This window comes from Chrysochloris asiatica, unplaced genomic scaffold (assembly GCF_000296735.1).
Source record: "Chrysochloris asiatica unplaced genomic scaffold, ChrAsi1.0 scaffold00322, whole genome shotgun sequence".
NCBI lineage: Eukaryota > Metazoa > Chordata > Mammalia > Afrosoricida > Chrysochloridae > Chrysochloris > Chrysochloris asiatica.
Genome location: NW_006408840.1, coordinates 1098103 through 1122481, shown reverse-complemented (window position 1 = coordinate 1122481; position 24379 = coordinate 1098103). Strand labels below are relative to the sequence as shown.

General features: G+C 35.1%; 1 protein-coding gene across 4 annotated transcripts in view; it reads right to left on the bottom strand.

Moving 5' to 3' along the window:
- Positions 1–24379, bottom strand: part of EPHA5 (EPH receptor A5) — a 688281-nt gene that overhangs the window by 534908 nt on the left and 128994 nt on the right. For all 4 annotated transcript variants that reach the window (XM_006875349.1, XM_006875351.1, XM_006875350.1 and 1 more), the window contains exon 4: positions 6385–7048. In XM_006875349.1, the coding sequence (XP_006875411.1) occupies positions 6385–7048 (664 nt within the window). The remainder of the gene's footprint in view (positions 1–6384; positions 7049–24379) is intronic.

Here is a 24379-nt window from a genome sequence, read left to right as displayed (position 1 = left end):
ATCTCTCATACTTTGGACATATTGTCAGGAGGGAAGAGTCACTAGAGAAGGATATCATGCTGAGTAACATGGAGGGTCAGAGAAAGAGAGGAAGACCCCCAACGAGATGGATCAGCCAGGTGGCATCATTGATGGCGTCATTGATGGCGTCAAGTGTGGCAGTGGTAGTGAGGTTGGTCTAGGATTGGACATTGTTTTGTTCTGCTGTAAATGGGGTCGCTATGAGTCGGTTCCGACTTGATGGCACCTGACAACAACAACAACATTAGTCCTTAAATTGACATATTTGCTCTTCAAAACTTTACAAAGGTGAAAATTACACACAAAAAAAGTAGACAACACAGACGATTGAGACATACTAAAAAATTAAAACTTATGTGCATCTAAAGAATTCTTCAAACGAGTAAAACGGTAACCCACAGAATGGGAAAAAATCTTTTGCAAGGACACATCAGATAAGAGACTCATTTCTAAAATATATAGGAAACTACAACACCTCTACAAGAAAATCACAAATAACCCAATTAAAAAATGGACACAGGACATGAACAGACACTTCACTAAGGAGGAAATCCAGGCAGCCAACAAACATATGAAGAAATGTTCACGATCACTACCAATCAGAGAGATGCACATCAAAACAACATTGAGATATCATCGCACACCAGCAATTATAGCAAAGATAAAAAAAGTAGAGAACAATGAATGCTGGCGAGGATGCAGAGAGACTGGGACTCTCCTACATTGTTGGTGGGATTAAAAAATGATCCAACCACTCTGGAAATCAATATGGTGCTTCCTCAGAAGGTTGGAAATAGAAATACCTTATGATCTATCAATTCCTCTACTCAATATTTACCCACAAGAAATACGAGCTATTACATGAGTAGATACAGACACACCAATGCTCATACTAGCACTATTTACAATAGCAAAAAGATGGAGACAGCCTAAGTGACCATCAATTGAATAATGGATACACAAACTTTGGTACATAGGCGCAGTGGCATATTATTCTACTTTGAAAAACAATAAGGAAGCTACAAGATACCACATAACATGGATGAACCTTGAGGACATTATGCTGAGTGAAATTAGTCAGTCACAAAAGGAAAAATACTGTATAGGACCATTATTGTAAAAGATTAAGAAAAAGAACTCAAGAGCTCATCCTAAAAGGAAATATATATATATATATTCATTTGCTGATCACCTGGATGTATGGGATGAGAGGGAAGGAGGAGAAGATAGAGAACAGGGTAAGAAATAGATACGGGATAGCTTGGGTGCTGGGGGTGGAAGAGACAATTCACAAGAAAGAGGAGGGGAATGGAAGAAGAAGGCCGATGGGAGAACAGTTAGGAAGGTTCACATGGGCTAAGTGGGACACAGGTAAATTATGAGATATGCACAACCTTGGAACAACAGGGCTCTGGGATATAGGGATTGAGGCATGGTAGGAATGGGTAAAAGAGGGGAATAGTGTTAAGATGCTTGGCTGTCTTTTGAATCTTGGTTTCCCTTGCCTACCATTGTAAAATAGTCACTAGAGAGAGGGAGAAAGGAATAGCCAGGATCATCACAATAGAAGGATTGTAAGTCTGTCTTCAGCCTATAACTGATTGGAATAACTTAAAGGGGGATAGAAGTTATCCCGTGACAGAGGCTTCCTGTGGAGCTTTCACATTGCATAAAACCAGCAAAGATGTCAGCTTAAGGACTAAGGTGCACCTGACCCAAGCCATGGTATTTTCAATAATCTCATATGCATGAGAAAGCTGGACAGTGAATAAGGAAGACCGTAGAAGAATTGATGCTTTTGAGTTATGGTGTTGGAGGAGAATATTGAAAGTGTCATGGGCTTCCAAAATAACCAATAGATCCATTTAAGAAGAAGTGCAGCTAAAGTGTTCCCTGGCGGCTAGGATGGCCAAACTTTGTCTTGTATACTTTGGACAGATGTCAGGAAGGACCAGTCACTGAAGAAGGATATTATGTTTGGTAATGTGAAGGGTCAGAGAAAAAGAGTAAGACCCCCAATGAGATGGATTGGCCAAGTGGCAGCAGCGATGGACTCAAGTATGGTAGCAGTAATGAGGTTGGCCCAGGATCGGGCAGTGTTTTGTTCTGTTGTGCATAAGGTCGCTATTGGTCAGTTCTGACTCGATGGCACCTAACAACAACAACAACAAGAAGACCATAGATGGAATCCAGAACCCATCCAGAATCATCTTAGGTGGGAAATTTCCACTGGAAAGGACGAGTAGGCCAGCCTGGAGTGGCTATAAGAACAGAATATACTTCATAAAAGAAAGACCAGAAGGAAAAATCAGGAACAATAATGACAGACTGATTGATTACTACAAGAACAAGTAAGCTGTTCACCTGGGAGCCATCAAGGCAAGTGGTTGGGTCCCCTCAAAGCAAACTTCCTTCCAAGACTAAGATTTAAGGGGAATACACGAGCAGGCATGTGGTCTGGCTGGTGACCATGTTGATCACCTATAAGGAGAAGAGGGGGGGAAAACATAAGTGAAGTTGGTAGTTAAGTCTGACCACATTCAATAGACTCCTATGAACCTGGATGGAGACCTGGATGGTCAGCAGTACAGCAAGACCCAAGGACTACTGGGTCCAGAGGCAGTGACATGGCCACAGAGGACTAGAGCAGAGAGTGAAGCATCCAGCTGATATGAAGTGAGGGGAGATGCACAAGAACACCCATACTTGCAGATAGTACCCACTTGACCTGGCTTCAATGGCTTAATGATCAGAACTCGACTAGAAGAAGAAAGAAAAGGAAAAAAAAAAAACACAATAACCAGCTATAATTTGATGAACTGTGCCTATGCTTATGGATGTAGTAGCTCAAAAAAGGGAACAAATCTTTACAGCAAGGATCACTCCCACCCCCTTGGTACACATGATTGACAGAGATGGACAACCTAGACATTGCCTACCCCAAATGGGGGTGGGGGGTGGGGGATGCTATAAAAGCAAGAAATGACTGGATTACAAGCTTTCAAGAGGAAGCTTAGTTCCAGATGGGGTAGGGGTAGGTAGAATCTCCACTGAATGATTTCCAATCTGTTGGGACAGGTCTGGCGAAAGAAAATGGGGGATAAGACTCTTGTGGTACAATAGTGAACAATTGCCATCAGGACTGAATGTGAAGGTCAGAAATGTAGAGGTGGATGTTTTTTGACAAAAGGAGGGGAGTGATTAATTTTGCAGTCCAGGAGCTGAGGTCCCTGGGACCACCAAGTGAGAAGAGTAGAGAGCAGGACCATACCCAGAGAGGCAGTGACACCAGAGATGGAGACAGAGAGGATGACATGTACAGATGGAGTGGCTGGGGACACTGCTGACAGCTGGTGGTCGGGCCTGTGGGGTGTATCCTTTGGTTATTTGATAATGCATGGAGGGGATTGTAATCATTGCAATGAAATGAAATACAATAGGATGAATGTAAAACTGATGTTCTCCCATATAAACCCACATAATTCACAATAAAAAAATAAAAATAAAAATAAAAAACACCATAAAACTTTACAAAGGTCTCGTGCAGCAGATTTGCCTAATATAATACATTCTATTTCTGAACTGTTGCTTCCATGAGTGCTGATGATGAATTCAAGCAAAATTAAGTCTTGTCTCCATTTATCATGATGTTATTTATTGTTCCAGTGGTATGGATTTTTGTTTTAATTACACTGATGTGCATGCCAAACTAAAGGCTGTGGTGTATGCTCTTCATCAGTATTTTAAGTCCTCTTCACTTTCCGCAAGCAAGGTTGCATCATCTGATTATCACAGATTGTTCATGAGTCTTCCTTCAATCATAATTCCACATTCATTTTCATATAATTCAGCTTCTCAGATTATCTGCTCAATTTACAGGTTGAATTTGTATACTGAAAGAAGACAACCCTGGCACATACCTTTACAGATTTTAAACCTTTCTATGTCCCCTTGTTCTGTTTGAACAATAGTCTCTTGGTCCATGTACAGGTTCCTCATGAGCATAATTTAAGTGTTCTGGAATACCAGTTCTTTGAAATGTTCTCCATAGCTTGTCGAGATCCATACAGTTCAAAGATAAGTAGTTCAAACCCACCAGACACTCCTTGGAAACCTTATACAGGGTTGCTATGACTTGGAACTGACTCAAAGAACAACATCAATAATGAAAAATAGGTGTCAATGAAAAGCATAGAAACCTTCATTGAGATGAATTAACACAATAGCCTCAAACATCACAAGTTTTATGAAGATGGCATAGAACTGGGCAGCATTCTATTCTGTTATAGATAAGATCTCCAAGAGTCACAGCAGGTTTCACAGCAATTAATAACAAAGTTGAAATTATAAATGCCTCAGGAATTTCTGCAATGGTATAAGTCTTCAAAGCATACATTAACTATTTATATATTCAACCTATGCAATCTCTCAAGTTATTGAAGAAAGAAATATTAAAAATCCCTCCTGAAGAGGCAACTGCCCACATAAATTGTATTGTGAAAGGCATCCTTTTTGGCTGTATAGTCCACAGCTGAAAGACTCTGCAGTTACTTTTCATACCACAGGAATAGAATGGGTGGATTAAGACTGAATCCAGTTTGATAATGATTTCTACAATCAGCTTCTTCATGGCATCCACTGTCATTTAAGTGGGTCTTCACCACTTAATTAAGAGTGTAAAGAGAGACAGAGAAAATTTGTCTTACATGCTTGCACTAAAAACATTATCTCAGAATGCTATTTCTCCAAGATATTTTCTTTATGAACTCTAGCAGAATGTTTCAGGTCCAGACACAATCAAAATTTATCTTCCGGCAATGTAAACACACAAGCAACTTGAGAAAGTTGATTTATAATATTAGTAATACAACATTAGAGATAATAAATAAAACTTATTTAAAATATTTTAGGAAAAGACTTTGAAAACTATTCAACATATTATATTAGACTCCTGCTTCCTATCCTATAAATACATATATATGCTCATCTTAAGACAAGAAGATGACTCAAAAAGAAAAGTTAAGATGTTAGAATTTTCCTTTTATAAGTGCACTTTGATGTAGAATATTATTTCTATAACTGACAAACTGAAAAGCATTTCAAAAACATTATATCAAATTAATAATACTCTCTAGTATATATGGCTATATATTACATGAATAATAACCATACAATTAATTGTAGGTGGTATTATGAAGATAAGAAGTATGGGCTGATGCTGAAAAAAGAAAATTAAACACCATACAATGTGTTTCAGAAGAGAAATAATTAAGCAAAGCTACTGCAACAGCACTTAACAACACTGTGGTTTACAGCTTGTATCCAAGACACAACAAATTTGAGCTAGTTTGATTCAGAGAATAAAGTGGTTAGGAAAAAACAAAAAAGTGTGACTGAGCGAATTTTCAGCCGTTGGTATAAGTTCACATTAACTTCTATTACCATTTAGCACAAATGTCAAAAGAACTTTAAGTCCATAATGATGAATATTATTTTTTAATTTAAGAATGATTTGTTTTCTTCCCCATAAGTTTTTCTTAACTTTCGCATAAAGTGCTCTTCTGTTCCAGAAAGCCACTGATAAATATGAAAGTTCAGAAGGGCAATTCACTAAACTGTGGGCAAACTTAGTGCATTTTCAAATGAAGAGGGAAGCATGCATGATCAAGTTTCAATTTAAAAGAAAAATTAAAGCAGGAAAAAAAAAAAATCTCTAAGTGCATATTGCTTTGAAATGACCTTTTTGTCTTGCCTCTATCTCCAATGTTATTTTTCTAAGACACTACTCACAATGGATTTAAAGTTGACCTGAATTTTTTTTAAATTAAGAATATAATAACATCTGTGTGTAGACAACATAGTACACTATGTCTTGTCTGCTTACATATGTTTTGCTGTGATGTTATATGGCTGAATTTATTTCTGAAGAATTGTTAAAAGACAGGCAATAATATGCAAAATCAAATCTTATCTAATAGCTGCATTGGAATTTTATATAGCAAGAAAATAGCAGAAAACAACTTCATGGAGAGAAAAACTCAGCAGTCATACAAAGAAAGTAGTTACACAAAGACAGGTTTGATTAAGGTTGCTCAAAATTATAAATTTTGAGAGCAAAATGATTATAAAATATTACATGGAAGATAAGCTGCTCCCTGAGTATAAATTATGTATATGCAATAAAATATTATATTAAATATTTCATCATTGCCAGAAAAATTTACATTCTGAAGAGAGAAAAATCAAACTTAAGGAGAAAGAATCTCCATAAATTAGCAAAGTAAAAGTTCATTTGCTCATAATCACTGAGAGAAATACATATACATGATCCAATTGAAGCAGACAGCCTACAGGCCAACTTACCTTGACAGGTGCCATTCTTTTCTTCATATCCAGCCTTGCACATGCATTTCCCAATGGGCACCAACCACTCCCCTTCAGCACTGCAGTGCATTCTGGGTGGTTCATCAGTCACAGAATGGTTGACACAGGAGCCTGATACTTCAAGCAACTGTGAAGAATCTGCACCAGTGATTGTGTCGGGGAAAATAGCCAGGTGCCGTACCACAGAAGGACATTTTTTATAGTACACACGAACAGAAACAAGAGCAATACAAGCACCGACATCTTGAAAGGCAAGATAAAATCCCTTCTTGCTTAAAGGTCCTACATCTCTGACCTCTGTATTCAGTTTCATGACACGATCACCAAGATCAAGTTCTGTAAAGCTCTCATCGGCAGCAATGGTATCAATTTTAATGTATTGGTTTTCCTTGATGTTTCTCCCATTTTCATCATCTGATTCAAAATAATACATGTTAAAAGTTTCCTTACAAGTTCCCAGTCCTCCTGGAAGGCTGTTGCAGTCCCGTAGGGTAAACTTGAGTTCTATGAAGATTCTGGAAGCACCTTCATTGGTTATCCAACTGGTCAAAAGCCAGTTATTCTGATTCTGCTCCATAACTTTGCATACTTGGTATGTATGAATGGGGGCATAATTTTCATCAACTTCACCAATCTCTTCCCACTGCACAATATAAAACAAAAAAATTTAAATTAAAATATAGAAAATGATCAGGGAAAAATAGAAATAATCTAAGAAATGAAATTTAAATAAACAAATTGATATACTCATCATGTATATTAATAGAACAAAGAGCTATGTAAAATCACACAAATATACATTTTTATATCCTCTTATAAATTAAGATAATACTCACATGTTATTGTTTACAAGTTGATTCTAAGCAAATGCATATAAGTGATATATCCAAGGAAAAATATTAAAGTATTTCACAGCAAAAGTATAAGATATTTTAATGTGGGTGAGGATAATAAGGTGCAGAGGAAGAAAATAATGTACATTCAAATGCCAAGGAAGGATTTTATTTCAAAACATAAAATATTAAAAAAAATTTAGTATAGAAGGTAGAAAAATATTACATGCAAATCCACAGCAATTTATTAATTCTATCATTACAAAGAGCATTATAGTGAAATAAAGTTTGAACTGAAATTATTAGTGTAAAATTAAAAACTATTCTATTTCAGCCATCTGTTCATCTGTCACAAATTGGATAAGTAAATGTTGATTATAAGATTCATTTACAAAAAAAGCACATAGAAAGATGTAAAGATAAAAATTGCAGGTTACAGGGCAAGCTTGTAATTTCATATACATACTAAGTGACTTACTGTTATACTCAAGGACCACATTCTTTCTTACCAATACAGTCTTTCATGACTAATGATTTTAAAAATTTTTGAGCGATATCAGATGTAGAAAAGTCAAGTATAGTTTATATTTTATAAAATGTTATTTGGACTATGAATGAAAATATAAAACTGTCTCTTTCTTAGTAAAATATTCCAATTCCAAAAATATGAATGTACTACAACCACTTCCCAAAAAATATAAAACCAAATTTCTATTATTCATATTAGTGCAAATTTAGCTTCAAAAATTTGAATTTGGAATCTGTGTGTAAAAAAGCAATATACAATTTAATTTTATTATCTTACTACCTCCCTAAAGGAGCTCTGGTAGCATAGTGGTTACGAATTGTGCTGAGTGCCTCAACGTCAGCAGTTCGAAACTACCAGCAGTTCAGTGGGAGAAAGATTAGGATTTCTGCTCCCGTAAAGATTTACAGCCCCAGAAACCCTATGCAGGGTCTCTATGGGTCAAAATCAACTGGACAGCACTTAACAACAACAACAATATGTCCCTAATACAACCAACAATAAACGCATATTGATATTCAAAAATTCAAGAATTTATGTTTTCCAACATTAATATACATAATAAAAAACTTCATAGGAATGCATGTATTTAGAGATCAAATTAAATAGAGCAATATTTATTGTTTATATTCAACTCAAGTAGTTGTGAAAAAAATGTGAAAGCAGAAGGGATGCACATAAATCATCAACTCATATGGCCCTATCAAAATTTTAGCTGCCACCAGTCAAACAAAAATAGCAAGTATTAATAAGGTTAAACTGCTGATTCCTTTCAATTTACAAGAACAAAACATCAATTTTACCTTTCCAAATAACTTTCACATTATGGTGGTGTGGAAAGTCTAAGTTCTCCATTCAACTTAATTTGTGTCATCTCTTAAAACGTATACTCATACACCATACTTACAGTCTGATTTTCTAAATCAGCTTCTTATTTTAGCATTCTCTGATTAAACTGTATATCTTTTCTTCCTGAATGATTATGTGTTAATACAAACTACTTCTGAAAGTCATGATTAATGCATAATGTCAAAGAGCAAATCAGCTAACCAGATGAAAACTGTACAAATAATTAATTTCTTGTAGGAGTTGCTATTGTTAGGTGCCATCAAGTTGCTACCAACCCATAGCAACCTTTTGCATAGCAGAATGAAAAACTGCCGGATCTTGGGCCAACCTCACTACTGTTGTCACACTTAAGTCCATTGATGCTGCCACTTAGCCAATCCATCACATAGGGGTCTTCTTTTTCTCTGACCCTCCACCTTACCAAACTTGGTATCCTTCTCCAGCGACTGGTCCCTTCTGACGTATGTCCAAAATATGAGAGACAAAGTTTGGTCATCTTGGCCTCCAAGGAGCACTCTGGCTACACTTCTTCCAATACAGATCTGTTTGTTCTGTTGGCAGCCCATGGCACTTTCAGTATTCTCCTCCAACACCATAACTCAAAAGCATCAATTCTTCTATGGTCTTCCTTATTCACTGTCCAGCTTTCACATGCATATGAGGTTATTGAAAATATCATGGCATCTAACAGCAACAAGATATTCAAGGTCATATTTGGCTCTCATGGACTAGTTTTCATTTTCTTCAGCTTCAGTTTTTATTTGCATATGAGTAATCGATGGTCTGTTCCACAGTCTGTTCCTGAACTTGTTTTCACTGATGATATGGAGCGTTTCCATCGTCTCTTTCCACAGATGTTGTCAATTTGATTTCTATGTATTCCATATGGTGAGGTCCAGGTGTATAGTCGTCTATTATGTTTTCTAAAGAAGGTATTTGAAATGAGCAAATCATTGATTTTGAAGAATTCTATCATGTACCATATTTTCCAACTACTGATCCTTCTTCCTCTTTTCTCCCAACCTTTGCATTCCAATCACCAGTAATGAAGAGTAAATCTTGATTGCATGTTTGATCAATATCATACTGAAAAAGTTGGTAGAATTCTATTTCATCCTCACTAGCTTCAGTGGTTGTTGTTGTTGTTGTTGTTGTTAAGTGCCATCGAGTCGGTTCCGACCCATAGCGACCCTGTACAGGGTTTCCGAGGGTGTAAATCTTTACGGGAGTAGAAAGCCTCATCTTTCTTCCGCGGAGCGGCTGGTAGTTTCGAACCGCTGACCTTAAGGTTCACAGCTCGATTTGTAACCACTACGCTACCAGAGCTTCAGTGGTTGGTACATAAATTTGAAAAATAGTGGTATTAACTGGGCTTCCCTGTAGGTGCATGCATATTATCCTATCACAGATAGTGTTGTACCTCATGACTGATCTGGATAAGTTCTTTTTGACAATGAACGCACCACCATTCCTCTTAAATTTGTCATTCCCAGCATAGTAAACCATGTGGTCATCAGCTTCAAAATGGCCCATACCAGTCCATTTCAGCTCACTAATGCCTAAGATATCAATGTTTATGCATTCCATTTCATTTTTGATAACTTCCAATTTTCCCAGATTCATACTTTTTACAATCCATGTTCCAATTTTCAATGGATGTTTACAGCTGTTTCTCTTCATTTTGAGTTGTGCCACATCAGCAAATGAATGTCCCGCGGGTTTTTCTCCCACGGGCTTTACTCCATTCGCGTAATCACGGTCAACTCTACTTTGAGGAGGCAGCTCTTCCCCAGTCGCATTTTGCGTGTCTTCCAACCTGAGGGTCTCATTTTCCGACACTATATTTGACAATGTTTCTTTGCTAGTCATAAGAGTAGTAAGTAAATAAATGAACTTTGACATGAATTTTTCTTTAAATAGCATCAAAATACTCTTTAAAATGAAATAAAATAAATATAAATACATTATGTTTGTAAAAAATTATTTTCTATAGTTTTCCAAAATAAAACATGAATGTATTTTGTTCATGTATTTTATTAAGACCAAGTCCTTGGTCTTAAATGATTTTAGAAATATTACCTCTACATAATTGGATCAACTATCAGCACTCATGGAAATAGCAATCAAGAAATCAAACAATGTATTGCATTAGGTAAATATTTTGTACAAGACCTTTTTAAATTGTTGAAGAGCCAATATGTCAGCTTGAGGACTAAGGTGCACCTGATGCAAGCCATGGTATTTTCAATAACTTCATATGCATGTGAAAGCCAAGCAGGAAGTGCCATGGGCTGCCAAAAGAACCAAAAGATCCATTTTGGAAGAAGTAGAGCCAGATTGCTCCTTTGAGGCCAAGATGGCCAAACTTCGTCTCTCATACTTTGGACATATTGTCAGGAGGGACCAGTCACTGGAGAAGGATATCATGTTTGGTAAGGTGGAGGATCAGAGAAAAAGAGGAAGACTCCCAATGAGATTGATTGTCCAAGTGGCAGCATCGATGGACTCAAGCATGGCAACAGTAGTGAGGTTGGCCCAGGATTGGGCAGTGTTTCATTCTGCTGTGCATAAGGTCACTATGAGTCAGTACCAACTCGATGGCACCTAACAACAACAACTTCTACATAATATATTCTAGGTAAAAAATTTTAAACAAGCTAAAGGATTTGGAATAGCATAATTTCCAAGATCATAAGCTCAAGAGCATGTAGTCTGTAGAAAAAGTCAAATGTACCATGTTGTTGTTGTTTATGTATTATTAAAAATGCAAGCCAACTTACATTTAACAATGACAACTTAGTATTTACTGCTTCAGGTGGTAATTTTAGAGCATGTACATAAATATCTTGCTTCTCTGAATATTATCAATTAAAAAGAGAAAAACTCTAATTTTCTTTCATGTTAAATCTATCATGGTAGGGTCTTTTCTTATTTTTCTTTTAAAGTATTCAAAATACTAATTATTTCTTACATTTCATATTTCCAATGAACCAGTTCAAATGTGTTAATTTAAGCAAGTATGGTCATAAGTCATTCAGAACATCAAATAGGTGATATATGCATGGTATCTTCCATAAAGGTCTATTTACATTTAGACAAAGGTGCAAAACAATGGGTAGACATATGCTATTTAATTTAGACTGAATAGGCTGATGTGGCTGTCTGTCTAGTGCTTATCTTAAAAAGCCATAAAATCAGAAAAAAGGGAAAAGAAAGGTTATGAAAAAAAGTAATAGTCAGAAAGAACTTTTTTTAAAATGTAGCAATCATATAAATAAAAACATTTGCTAAGGTTATGTCAATAAGATTTAAGGATCCATAGAAAATGCAACATTTTATGCTTAATTTTGTTATACATCCAAGATTTAATTTAAGAAGTTGCCAACTGATACAAAAGGTGTATCTGGCATTGAGAATATGTGCATCAATAAAGTGATATGGTGGCTATGTTGCTGCTGTTAAGTGTCATCGAGTTGACTTCTTCTCATAGCAACTCTGTACAATGTTTCCACGAGCAGCTGGTGCATTTGAAACTCTGGCCCTGCAGTTTAACCTGACTTTGAGGTCCAGTGAAGTATCCCACAGCAACACACCAGGACATAGATGTGTGTGTGTTTGGATAATTACTGGCAAGTGAAATGCAAAGGTTGGGAGAAAAAAAGTGTAGATCATTCCTTGGAAAATATGGGCTTGGTGATAGAAATGATGCTAGAGATTGCATGATAGAATTTTGAAAGACCAATGACTTGTTTATTATAAATATTTTTTTAAAATAACATACAAGACAACTGTAGACATGAACCACACCAGAATGGATACACTGAAACCAAACTGACTATGAAAGAGACAGTGGAAAAAGCACCATATCACTTTTCAACACAAGGCCAGGAATTAACTATGGAATAGACCATCAACTGTTCATATGTAAGTTCAGGATGAAGCTGAAGAAAACTAAAACAAGTCCAGGAGAGCCAAAATCTGATCGACCTTGAACATTTTCCACCTGAATTTAGAGATCATCCTAGAATAAATTTAATGAATTAGACATCAATGATAGAAAACCAGAAAAGTTATGAGATGAAATCAAGCACATTATACAGAAAGAAAGCTCAAGGTCATTAAGAAGACAAGGAAGAAGGAAAAAACCTAAATGAATGTCAGAAGAGACTATGAAGCCTGCTATATAGCATAGAGGTACTAAAGTAAATGGAAGAAATGAGAAGGTATAATACCTGAAGTGAAATTTTCAAAGGGCAGCTCAAGAAGACAAAGTCAAATATTATAATGAAGTGTGCAAAGAACTGGCGTTAGAAAATCCAATGGGGAGAACATGCTCAGCATTTCACAAGCTGAGGGAACTGAAGAAAAAATTAAAGCCTTGACCAGCAATATTAAAGGATTTTATGTACAAAATAGGAGCTCTGGTAGTATAGTGGTTACAAATCAGGCTGCGAGCCACAAGGTCGGCAGTTTGAAACTACCAGCTGTTCCAAGGGAGAAAGATGAGGCTTTCTGTTCCCATAAAGATTTACAGCCTTGGAAATCCTATGCAGGGTCGCTATGAGTCAGAACCAACTACATGGCACATAACAACAACAACTTGTACAAAATAATGAATGATGCAAAAAGCAGCAAAAGAAGGCTGAAGGCGTATACAGTGTCACTATTCAACCATTTTAAAAGGTAGTATACAATCAAGAGCCAGTGATGCTGAAGGAAGAAATCTAAAGTGCCTTGAAGGCATTGGAAAAGAAAAGGCTCTGGGAACTGATGGAATACAAACTGAAATCTTTCAACCATCGGGTGTGGCACTGGAGACACTCATCTATGCCAAAAAATTTGGAAGAGAACTTCCTGGCCAAATGATTGGAAGAGATTCCTATCTGTGCCATTCCAAAAAAAAGGTTACTCACCACAATGCAGAAATCATTGGATAATATCATTAATATCACATACAAGTAAAATTTTGCTCAAGATAATTAAAACACACTGCAACAATACAATGACGGTAACTTCCAGAGGTGCAAATAAATTCAGGTGAGCATGTGGTAGGAGATATATCATGGTTAACATCAAATGATCTTGGCTGAAAGCAAAGAATACCAGAAAGATGTTTACCTGTGCTTTATTGACTACACAAAGGCTTTCAATTGTATGGACCATGACAGGTTATGGAAAACATTGCAGAACATGAGTAGTGCAGGATGTTTCATTGTGCTCATGAGGAACCTGTATATGCACCAAGAGGCAGTTGTTCAAATAGAACAAGGGAACACTGAATGGTTTAAAATTTGGAAAGGTGTATGCCAGGGTTGTATTCTTTCACCATACTTATTCAATCTGTATGCTAAGCAAATAATTTGTAAGCTGGATTCCATGAAGAAAAAGGTGGCATTAGAGTTGGAGGAAAACTCGGTAACAATCTGCCATATGAAGATGACAAAAAAAAAAAAAAAAACGCTGCTGAAAGTGAAAAGGTCTTAAGATACTTACTGATGAAGATCAAATACCACAGCTTTCAGTATGGGTTTTACCTCAAAATAAAGAAACACAATTCCTCACCACTGGACCAGTAAATAACATAAAGATAAATCAGAAAAGATTGAAGTTCCAAAGACATTGTTTTGCTCAGATCAACAATGTTCAGATGAACTCATGACGCAGCAGTCAAGAAATCAAATGACAAATTGCATTAGGCAAATCTACTCCACAAGATTTCTTTAAAGTGTTCAAAAGTAAAGCTTTCTATTTGAGGACTAAGGCACACCTGTCCCAAGCCATGATATTTTCAATAGCCTTATATGCATGTGAAAGTTGGACAATGAATAAAGAAGACCATAGAAGAACCGATTGATGGATTTGAGCTATGGTGTTGAAGAAGAATAATAAAGTGCCATGGACTGTCAGAAGAAGAAACAAATCTGTGTTTGAAAATGTACAGTCAGAATGCTCCTTAGAAGCCAAGATGGCCAGACTTTCTGTCTCACATTCATGTTGTCAGGATGGACAAGTCCCTAGAGAAGGACATCATGCTTGTTAAAGTGGATAGTCATAGTGGCAGCAGAAATGGGCTCAAGTGTAGCAACGATTGTAGGGTTCATACAAGACCAGTCACTATTTTGTTCTTTTGTGCCTAAGGTTTCTTTGAGACATTTCTGATTCCAAGGCATTTAGCAAAAACAATGATAATATATATGTATGCATATGTATATACAAATATATATATATATAAACATACATATGCATACATATACATGGAGCCCTTGTGTCGCTGTAAGATATGTACTGGCCTGCTAACTCTAAGGTATACAGTTCAAACCCACTAAGTACTCCTTTAGAGAAAGATTAGGCTTTCTGCTATAAAAAAGATTTACAGCCTCAGAAATACTATGTAGGGTTGTAATGAGTCAGGATGGACTCAATAGCAGTTGGCATTGTTTTGGGTTGGGGTTAGATAGATAGATAGATAGATAGATAGATAGATAGATAGATAGATCAACTGAAAAACAAATTGAATGATCATGGTGCTAACTATGCTTTCTTATCCAAACCATGATGAACAACTTTCTCCGTGTCTTCTTCCTATTACTCTGTGTAGTGTATTGTTCCTAATTCCTTCTGTCTTCTTCTTCTTAGCACTGTTCTCAGTTTCAATATCCTTTCCATTTACTTCCTTTGTCTTCACAACTTGAAAATATTGACTCAGAAAACAGAACCTACAATATTAATTTATCAATTCCTTTCTATTAAAAAAACCAAACATAGTTGATTTTGACTTTTCAAGTTATCAGGGAGTACCAACTGCCAGTTCTGTTTTCACAGAAAACAGATCTCATTTTTGTAATGTGGCTGATGTATTCAGGTTAAGTCACAGAGGTAAGAAATAATGTCATAGACTTGTGTGTTGGAGAGGACAGAAAACTTAAATGACCTAGTGCAGAGAAAAGGTTATCAGCCTGAAACCCCAGTTTACATTTAGTTATGTAAACTGAGACCCAACTAATGGGATATAGGCTATTTACCAGATTTGAAGTGAGAATAAGAATCTCCAGTCATATAATATTTAAGTATCTTAAGGGACCTTAAAAGCTGTTCAATTTGGAAACAGGAAACTGAAGACCAGACCCCCCACCTCATTGTCCAACAAGAGAAAATTATTTAACTTCACATCAGACTATACTGATGATTTGACCTTCCTATGTCTAACTGCTTTTTTCTTGTCAGCATAACTGCCTGAATTTGTGTGTGTGATTCTTTGATTCATTGCAATTATTGCTACTGCAATCTTTCTAAAGAAAATTATAAAGTCTGACTTTTTTGGTTTTTTTTTTTTTTCTGACATCATGTAATTCTACACAATTCTTAATCTATATACTTTAAAATTCAAGCACACAGCTATGAATGTAGAAACATGATTATTTTATTTTCTTCTATATCTCAGAGACTGACTTTGAGGAAACAGCAGAGGAAATCTTTAAATATTTTATAATGAATGAATTGAAGGAAGGCAAATACTTATACTTTTTAGTCCTGAGACTCTACTAATATCTACTAATATGAAATCTGTAATAATCATCCACAGCAAATGAATGACTATATTATCTTTCTTACATTACAAACAAAGAAATTAAAAAAAAAGTCTTCTGTAAACTGCCTTAATACTATTTTGCAAATGAAAGAGAAAATTATCAAATATATATATATATGTATATATATATATATTGGTCCCCAAAGCTTTTTAAGTGGATTTTAAAAGACCATATATTTTATTTGGGACTCAAACATGGCAGTCATCATGAAGAAAAAGAAGAACACCCTCAGTGAGATGATTTGGCATGGGGATTGCAACAATGGATTCACATATTAACAATTTGAGGATGGTGCAGGAACAGATAAAGGTACCTTCTGTTGTACATTGGTTGCTATGTGCTGGAAATTATTTGACAGCATCAGCAACAACAACAAGCTATGAGTTTGGATACAAGCATAACTATTATCAAGATGATGATTCAAAATTAGACATTTTGTCTGTCATAAATAATGTATGAGTCAGAGCCAACTCAGTGGCAATTAGCAAGAAGCATTAACTTCAAGAGACACTGTTATCCAAATTATTCATATAATCACAATAATTTTATTTTTCATGCTAATTTATGGAATTATTTAAAATTAATATTACTAATAATAATTAATGCTGGTGTCACATATTAGGATAAGAACTGAGCTGCAGACTGCAAACTCATTTAAACAGTGGTTCAAGCTCACTAGCTGCTCCTTGGAAACCCTATATGGGGTCATTATAGGTCGGAATCGACTCAGTGGCACTTAACAGCAACAACAACAACTGGGCTGCTAACTGCAAGGTTAGCAGTTCAAACCCACCAGTGCCTCCTTGAAAATGCTATATAGGGTTGCTATGAGTAGAAACTGACTCAATGGCAATTAACAACATCAACAACAGTAATAAATTCACTAATTAGAGCATAGTTGGAATATATTAAATCTTAAGCACAATAGAATTTAGAAGTACTATTATTTTTTTTTTTTTTTTTTCACTATGGGTTAGTGAATTGGATCGTAAGGTCAGTTTGAACCACAAGGTTGGAGGTTAAAGCTCATCAACCACTCCTCAAAAACTGTACCTGGGTCACTATGAGTTGGAACTGACTTGAAGGCACTAAACAATAACAACAAAAACATTCTTCATCAGTCTTTAAAAATTAAAACCAAGAATATAGCATGACATTAGTTAGCACAAAAATTATTTCATGTTCAATTAAATAATATTAAGGTAATCATCACGAGTTTTTTCTAAGAGTGATGAAAATATCTGCCTCCAGCAATATACTGAAAAGATAAAAATGTATACTTTTCTAGCAGACCCTTGCTCAGGACATTAATGCTTTTTAAAGCATGGGAAGGAGGAGGAATCATCAATATAACTATTTATTTTCTAATTTTAAAACATTTTGTATAACACCTTATGAAATATTCCAAAGAGAAATTAACTCAGGGTTTCACAAATTCAAATGAAGTCCACTGATATCAAGTCAATTCTGACTCACAATGACCTTCTGTAAGGTTTCTGACCTGAGACTATACATCTTTTGGGGAGCAGAAGTGTCGTCTTTCTCCTGACAAGCAGTTGATGGATTTGAACTGCTCATCGTGTGGTCAGCAGCACAACAACATATGACCAGGTTTGGTTTTGCATGTTATTTATTATGGCTTTTAGTGTGAATATATTTATATGGTATAATTTTGTTTTATTTACTATGTTATGCTTAGTGTACTGAACACAATGTGGTCTGAAATTGCTAATATACCACAGTTTTCAAAACAGTGTTATTTACTCTAATCATAAAAAGTGCCTGGGATAGTTTGAGTATGCACTAATAATAAGACGGTCAGACATGTTGCTCATTTTAACCAGTGAACAATATATTAGGTAGGTTTTAAAGTGTTCATTAAAAACCGGAAATTCTGGAAGTTTCATATTATTGTCCTTTGAGAGGTAAATGAAAATATAAAAAAGAAGAAACCTCAAATTCATCCATTTTTATTATTTTTCATTTCATAAATGTCTACTGTACTGTGCTGGAGTCCTGGTGTGGCACTGTATAACTAAACACAGGCCACAGATTCACACCCAACAGTCACTCCTCAGAAAACCTACAGGGCAAATCACTATGTTTCAGACCTGATTCAATGGCATTTAACAACAATGTGATGTGCTAATTTATTATCGGTTTCTTCATGTTTTAACTGTAGGATTTTTCTAAGATAAACTAGTTAATCCACCTTCATTGGATCTATTTTCCCTTTTCACACAGTTTGTATCACATCATCATGCAGATGAGTAAGCTGAGGCACAGAGCAACTAGAACACATATCATATTCATGTCTAGCTGTTTATAATTAATCTTTTCTCCTTTGAAAGGTTAAGATAATAATGCATAAAATGCAGTGGCATATAAGATCATTTTAGTCTACAATACACAAAATTTTGTCATCACCTAACAAACTAGGTATTTTTATTGCCCAAATATAAAACTGTTAGATGTTATTGTAGAATTATCATTTCCAGCCTTCCTTATTAAATTTCCTAACTTCTGAATCAAAATTATGCACTACCCACTGGGTGAAAAATTATTTCTGATTTCTAAATTCAATCTCAAATTAAAAGATTTAAATAATAAAACATACAGTAGACAATTTCAGTCCGTTTGATATGATGCAAAAATGCAGTAATGTATATGATCCTTTCCACCATCCATCTCTCAAATTGTCTTATTGTGGTGGCTTGTGAGTTGCTGTGATTATGGAAGCTATGTCATGGGTATTTTAAGCATCAAAAGGATTACCCATAGTGGACAGGTTTCAGGTGAGCTTCCAGATGAAGAAAGACTAACAAAAAGGTGAGACAAACTACTTATGAATATTTAGTCATGGAAAACCTTATGAATAACAGAGAAATGCTGTCAGATACAGTGCCAGAAAATGAGCCATTCAGATTGGAAGGCACTCAATATGTGACTGGAGAAGAGCTGCCTCTTCAAACTAGAGTCGTCTGTGATGAAGTGAATAGAGTACAGCCCATGGGAGTAAGCCATTGGGACATTCATTTGCTGATGGGACACAATTGAAAATGAAGCGACACAGCTGTAAAAATCCATTAATAATTGGAACATGGACTGTACGAAGTATGACTCTAGGAAAGTTAGAACTTGTCAAAAATGAAATAGAACACATAAGTTCAATTTAAAAGCAAAGACAATGAAAACAAATTCAGAAGACTTGAGATATGGCCTTGAATATATCCCATCCTCTCAATAACAGATTCCACAAATCTTACTTTAATGGCAAATGTCTGACCATGTTATATGATGATATCATGAACATCATACATGAAAAAAGCAAAAGACAAATAAAATAAAAAGACAAAAACAAAAGACAAGCCCAAAATGGATGTCATAAGAGACTCAGCAATTTGCTCTTAAATTTAGAATAGCTAAAATGAAAGAAAAAATAAAGAAGCCAAAGAACTAAACTGGAAATTTCAAAGAGCAACTCAAGAAAACCAATAAAAGTATTATAGTGAAACATGCAAAAACTTGGAGTTACAAAATTAGAATGAAAGAACATGTTTGGCATTTATATAGATGAAAACTGAAGAAATAATTCAAGCATAAAGTTGTATTATTGAAGGAATTTATGGGCACAATTGAACACATAAAGAATATAAAAAATATGGAAGAAATACATAAAGTCACAGGACCAAAAACAATTGGTTGATATTCAGTCATTTTAGAAGGCAGCATATGATCAAAAATGTATTGCATTGAGGAAAGAATACCAAGCTACTCTGAGCACACAGGAGAAAAAAAAAAGTTCCAGGAAGAGAGGTCATTGTCATGCACAGTGTTGCATTTCAGGAAAGGGATTCATTGCTGAAAGTGCTCATATCTACGTCAAAAAATTTGGAAGACAGAAACCTGGCCAACTGACTGGAAGAGATCCATATTTGTAGAATTATTAAAGAATGATATCATTATTAAAAATATTAATTATTATTATTAATATCAGGTGTAAGTAATAAAAGTTTAAAAAAATAATTCAAAAAAAGTTGTAATAGTACATCACCTGAGAACTGTCAAAAATTCAAACAGGATTCAGAAAAGGATGTGGAACTAGGGATATCATTGCTAATGTCATAGGTATCCTGGGTGAAAGAAAGAATACAAGATGTTTACTAGGAAAATTGGAAGTTGTCAAAATGAAATGAAGTATATAAAGATCAATATTTTAGGCATTGTTGTTCTTGCTAAAGTCCGTCAACTAGGTTCTGATTCATAGGGATTTTGTATAGGGTTTCTGAAGAGCAACTGCTGGATTTGAACTGCTGATACTGAGGTTTGCAGTCCAGTGATGATACAACACACCAAGAGTCCATCCCAGGCATTAGTGAACTGAAATTGAATGGTATTGGTTATTTTGATTCTGATAATCACATAGTTTACTATGGCAGGAATGACCAGTTGAAGAACGGCATCACTTTCATCATCAAAATGAACATTTCAAGATGTATCTTGAAGTATGTTATCTGTGACAGGATAATATCTTAAAAGGAAGACCAGTTAATACAACTATTGTTCAAATGTACGCAATAATCACTAATGCCAGTGATGATGAAATTGAAGAATTCTACCAACTTGCTCAGTTTGAAATTGATCAAACATGCAATCCTGATGTATTGATCATTACTGTTGATAGAATGTAATGATTGGAAACAAAGAGAAAATGGCATAACTGTCTTTTGCAAGACCAATGACTTGCAAATACCTTTTTTAAGCAATATAAAATACAACTATATACATAGACCTCACAAAATGGAGTAGACATAAATCAAATAGACTACATCTGTGGAAAGAGACAGTAGAAGAGCAAAACAAAAACTTGGAGCCTGATCAAATGTAGGCTTAGGCTGATGATGCTTAAGAAAATCAAAGCAAGTTCATGAGAGTCAAAATATGACCTTGAACTTATCTCACTGAATTTAGAGATCATTGCAAGAATGATGAGATGACATCAGGAGCAGCATACAGGAAGAAAGCAAAAGGTCATTAAGATGGCTAAAAAGAAGGAAACGACACTATATCCAGTGTAAATATGATAAAGCAAATGGAAGACAGGACGAGGTAAAATAAATGAAAATAAATTTTCAAAAGGTAAATCTAGAAGCCAAAGTCACGTATTATAATGAAATTTTCAAAGACAGGGACTTAGAAAACCAAAAGAGAAGAACATGCTAAGCATTTTTCAAGCTGAAAGAATTGAAAGAAAAAAAAAAAAAATTCAAACCTTGACTTGAAATATTGTAACATTCCATGGACAAAACATTGAATGACGCAGGCAACATCAAAAGGTGGGAGGAATACACAGAGTCACAGTACCAGTAAGAAATGTTGATATTGAACAATTGTAAGTGATATTATATGATGAAAAGCCAATGTTATTGAAAGAAGTCCAAGGGGTAACTGAAGGTATTGACAAATATGTACAATAAAAGATAGTCTAATTTTTCTCCCATGGAGCTTCTTCTAAGTTTGAACCACCAACCTTGTCGTTAGCATACCAGTGCTTTTCCTACATTGCTACTGGGGCCCTATCTCTCTCTCTCCCCACATATATACTTAGCTATTATTTAGGAGACTTGATGGGGTAGAAGGAATTCTAATGGCACAGTAGCCTAAGCACTGACTTGCTAACACTAAAGTTAGTAGTTCAAAGTCACCAGTGGCTCTATGGGAGAATTCTTAGGGAAAGTTTCTTTCCAAAAGCAGTGTGAAAGTTCTAGCAAAGGAAAAATGTAACAAAACTATTTCAATTAAAAATCTATTTAATGATAATGAAGTAATTAACATTTCATGTGCTTAATGTTTCAGGAAATATAGATGCAATTATACACTTGCTATTCAAGACAGAAAAAGGAGGAAGCTTCAGCAAATTATTTGCAACCCTGGAATATTTAGCCAAACTATAAAATATACCAAATAATACGATGCTGCCTGTGCTCTTGGGTCTTATTGTGTCCTCATTTTTCAATAGATAGTATTATACTTGTGGTGTAGGTCTTGACAGTAGCACTCATAAATCAACACCAGAAATCATATTAATCACGTTCTTGTAATCAGTGGCTATTCAACAAAAAATTTCCAACTCATTTTTTGTTGGGAAACAGCTACACTATGGCTCTGAAATTATTCAAGTTTAAGTGAATGTATTGTCATAATATAAAGTCCATTCAATCCCCTTGCCTCAGCCGTATTAATGATATTCTGTAGAAATGCAGGTCATCTAGAGTCTACGTGTTTTCCAGTCAGGAGCTAGACTGTCATAGGGAATGTCTTTCTTTTTCACATAGCCAATGCTTCTCTGATTGAGATGAAAGTAAATAATAATAATAATATAGAGAGACCTGGCTATGTATATATATACATATATATGTACGTGTATATATATGTATATATGTATATATATATACCTGGGTCCACTGAAAAATCCTTCTTCTATACTTGTTAAGGAGTCCTGGTGTGGCATTGTGGGTTAATGCATTAGATTGCAAAGCCATTTGAACTGCGATGTCAGCAGTTCAAGCTCACCAGCTGCTCCTCAGAAACCCTATACAGGGTTGCTATGGGTTGGAATTGACTCAATGGCAGTTAACAAGAACAACATACTTGTTAAGCTAGTCTCTGATATCACTAACTGATGTCAATAATATGTTTGAATTAAAGTGTGCATGTATCTCCTTAGAGTTAATACGAACATTAAAAAAAAAAAATTTACTGATGTTTCTAAAAAAATGATTTTAAATTTTCAGCATTATTTGTACGTGTTTTTGATCACTGGTTAATGCAAATTTAATTTTGGTCTATGTTAGACCAGCATATTAAAACTAAAGTACAAACAACTTAACAGTGTACAAACTAATAAAGTACAAACAAATAAAGTAAAAACTAACATTTACAGAAGTGCTTGTTTAGCATTATAAATATTGTATTGCAATTTTTGAGAATTTAACTGAAAACATATGTATCTAATAATTCTTGAAATCCTTTATAGCATTAAATATCTTTGCATTATTAGTGACACTGAAACAGTAAATACAACAAATATTTACGTTTAGTCTACCTATTTGTGTCTTCTGTCTATATTTGTTTTTTATATTCCAAAATTGACCAGGATGGCAAAACTTCATCTCTCATATATTGGACATATTACCAGGAGGGACTAGTCCCCGGAGAAGGATATCATGTTTGGCAAAATGAAGGGTTAGAGAAACAGAGGAAGACCCTGATAAGATATACTGACACATTGGTGGCAGTAATGGGTTCAGGCATAGCAATAATTGTGAGGGTGGAACGGGACCGAACAGTGTTTTGTTCTGTTATGCATTGGGTCAGTATGTATGAATCAATACCGACTCAATGGCACCTAACAATAACATCAACAAAAAATTGCCTTTAATATATTCAGTCATTTTTGTTTGGGGTTATTAGACACAGTCAGGAAAAGTCAAATTAATTTTACCTTGTGAATTTAATATTAAAATTAAGACAATTTGCTGCCCTTTTTTCTTTATCAGCATAATCCTTTTCACCAAAATGCCCTGAAAATTGGAAAGGCAAACAGAACAAATTAGGATAGCAAATAGGTAAGATTAGTTATGGCATTAATAATATTTTGGCCAATTGGATTTAAAGGAGCTCTGGTAGTGTAGTGGTTACGAATCGGGCTGCTACCCTCAAGGTCGGCAGTTTGAAATTACCAACTGTTCCATGGGAGTAAGATGAAGCTCTCTGCTCCATAAAGATTTATAGCCTTGGAAACCATGTGCAGGGTCACTATGAGTTTGAACCAACTCCACGGTACTTAACAACAACAACAAAATGGATCTTAGAAACCATCTGCTATTTTCATAACAATTTATAGTTGAACAAACCACAGGAGATAATAAAAGAGATACTCATAACAACATAAAGTAAATATTCCATGACTTTCATTTATTATTATGTTTGCTATACAACTAATAGTCTAACTCTAGAGAATTAAAATCTCTAGCAAACCTAGACCAGCGGGCTTCTTTGCATCTCAAATTAGTTAATGATCTATTTCTTCCATTCTACTTTTCGCTAGTTACACAGAATATAAACTAATGTTTGTACATGTAAACATGTGTTTATATGGAAAAAAAAAAAAAAAA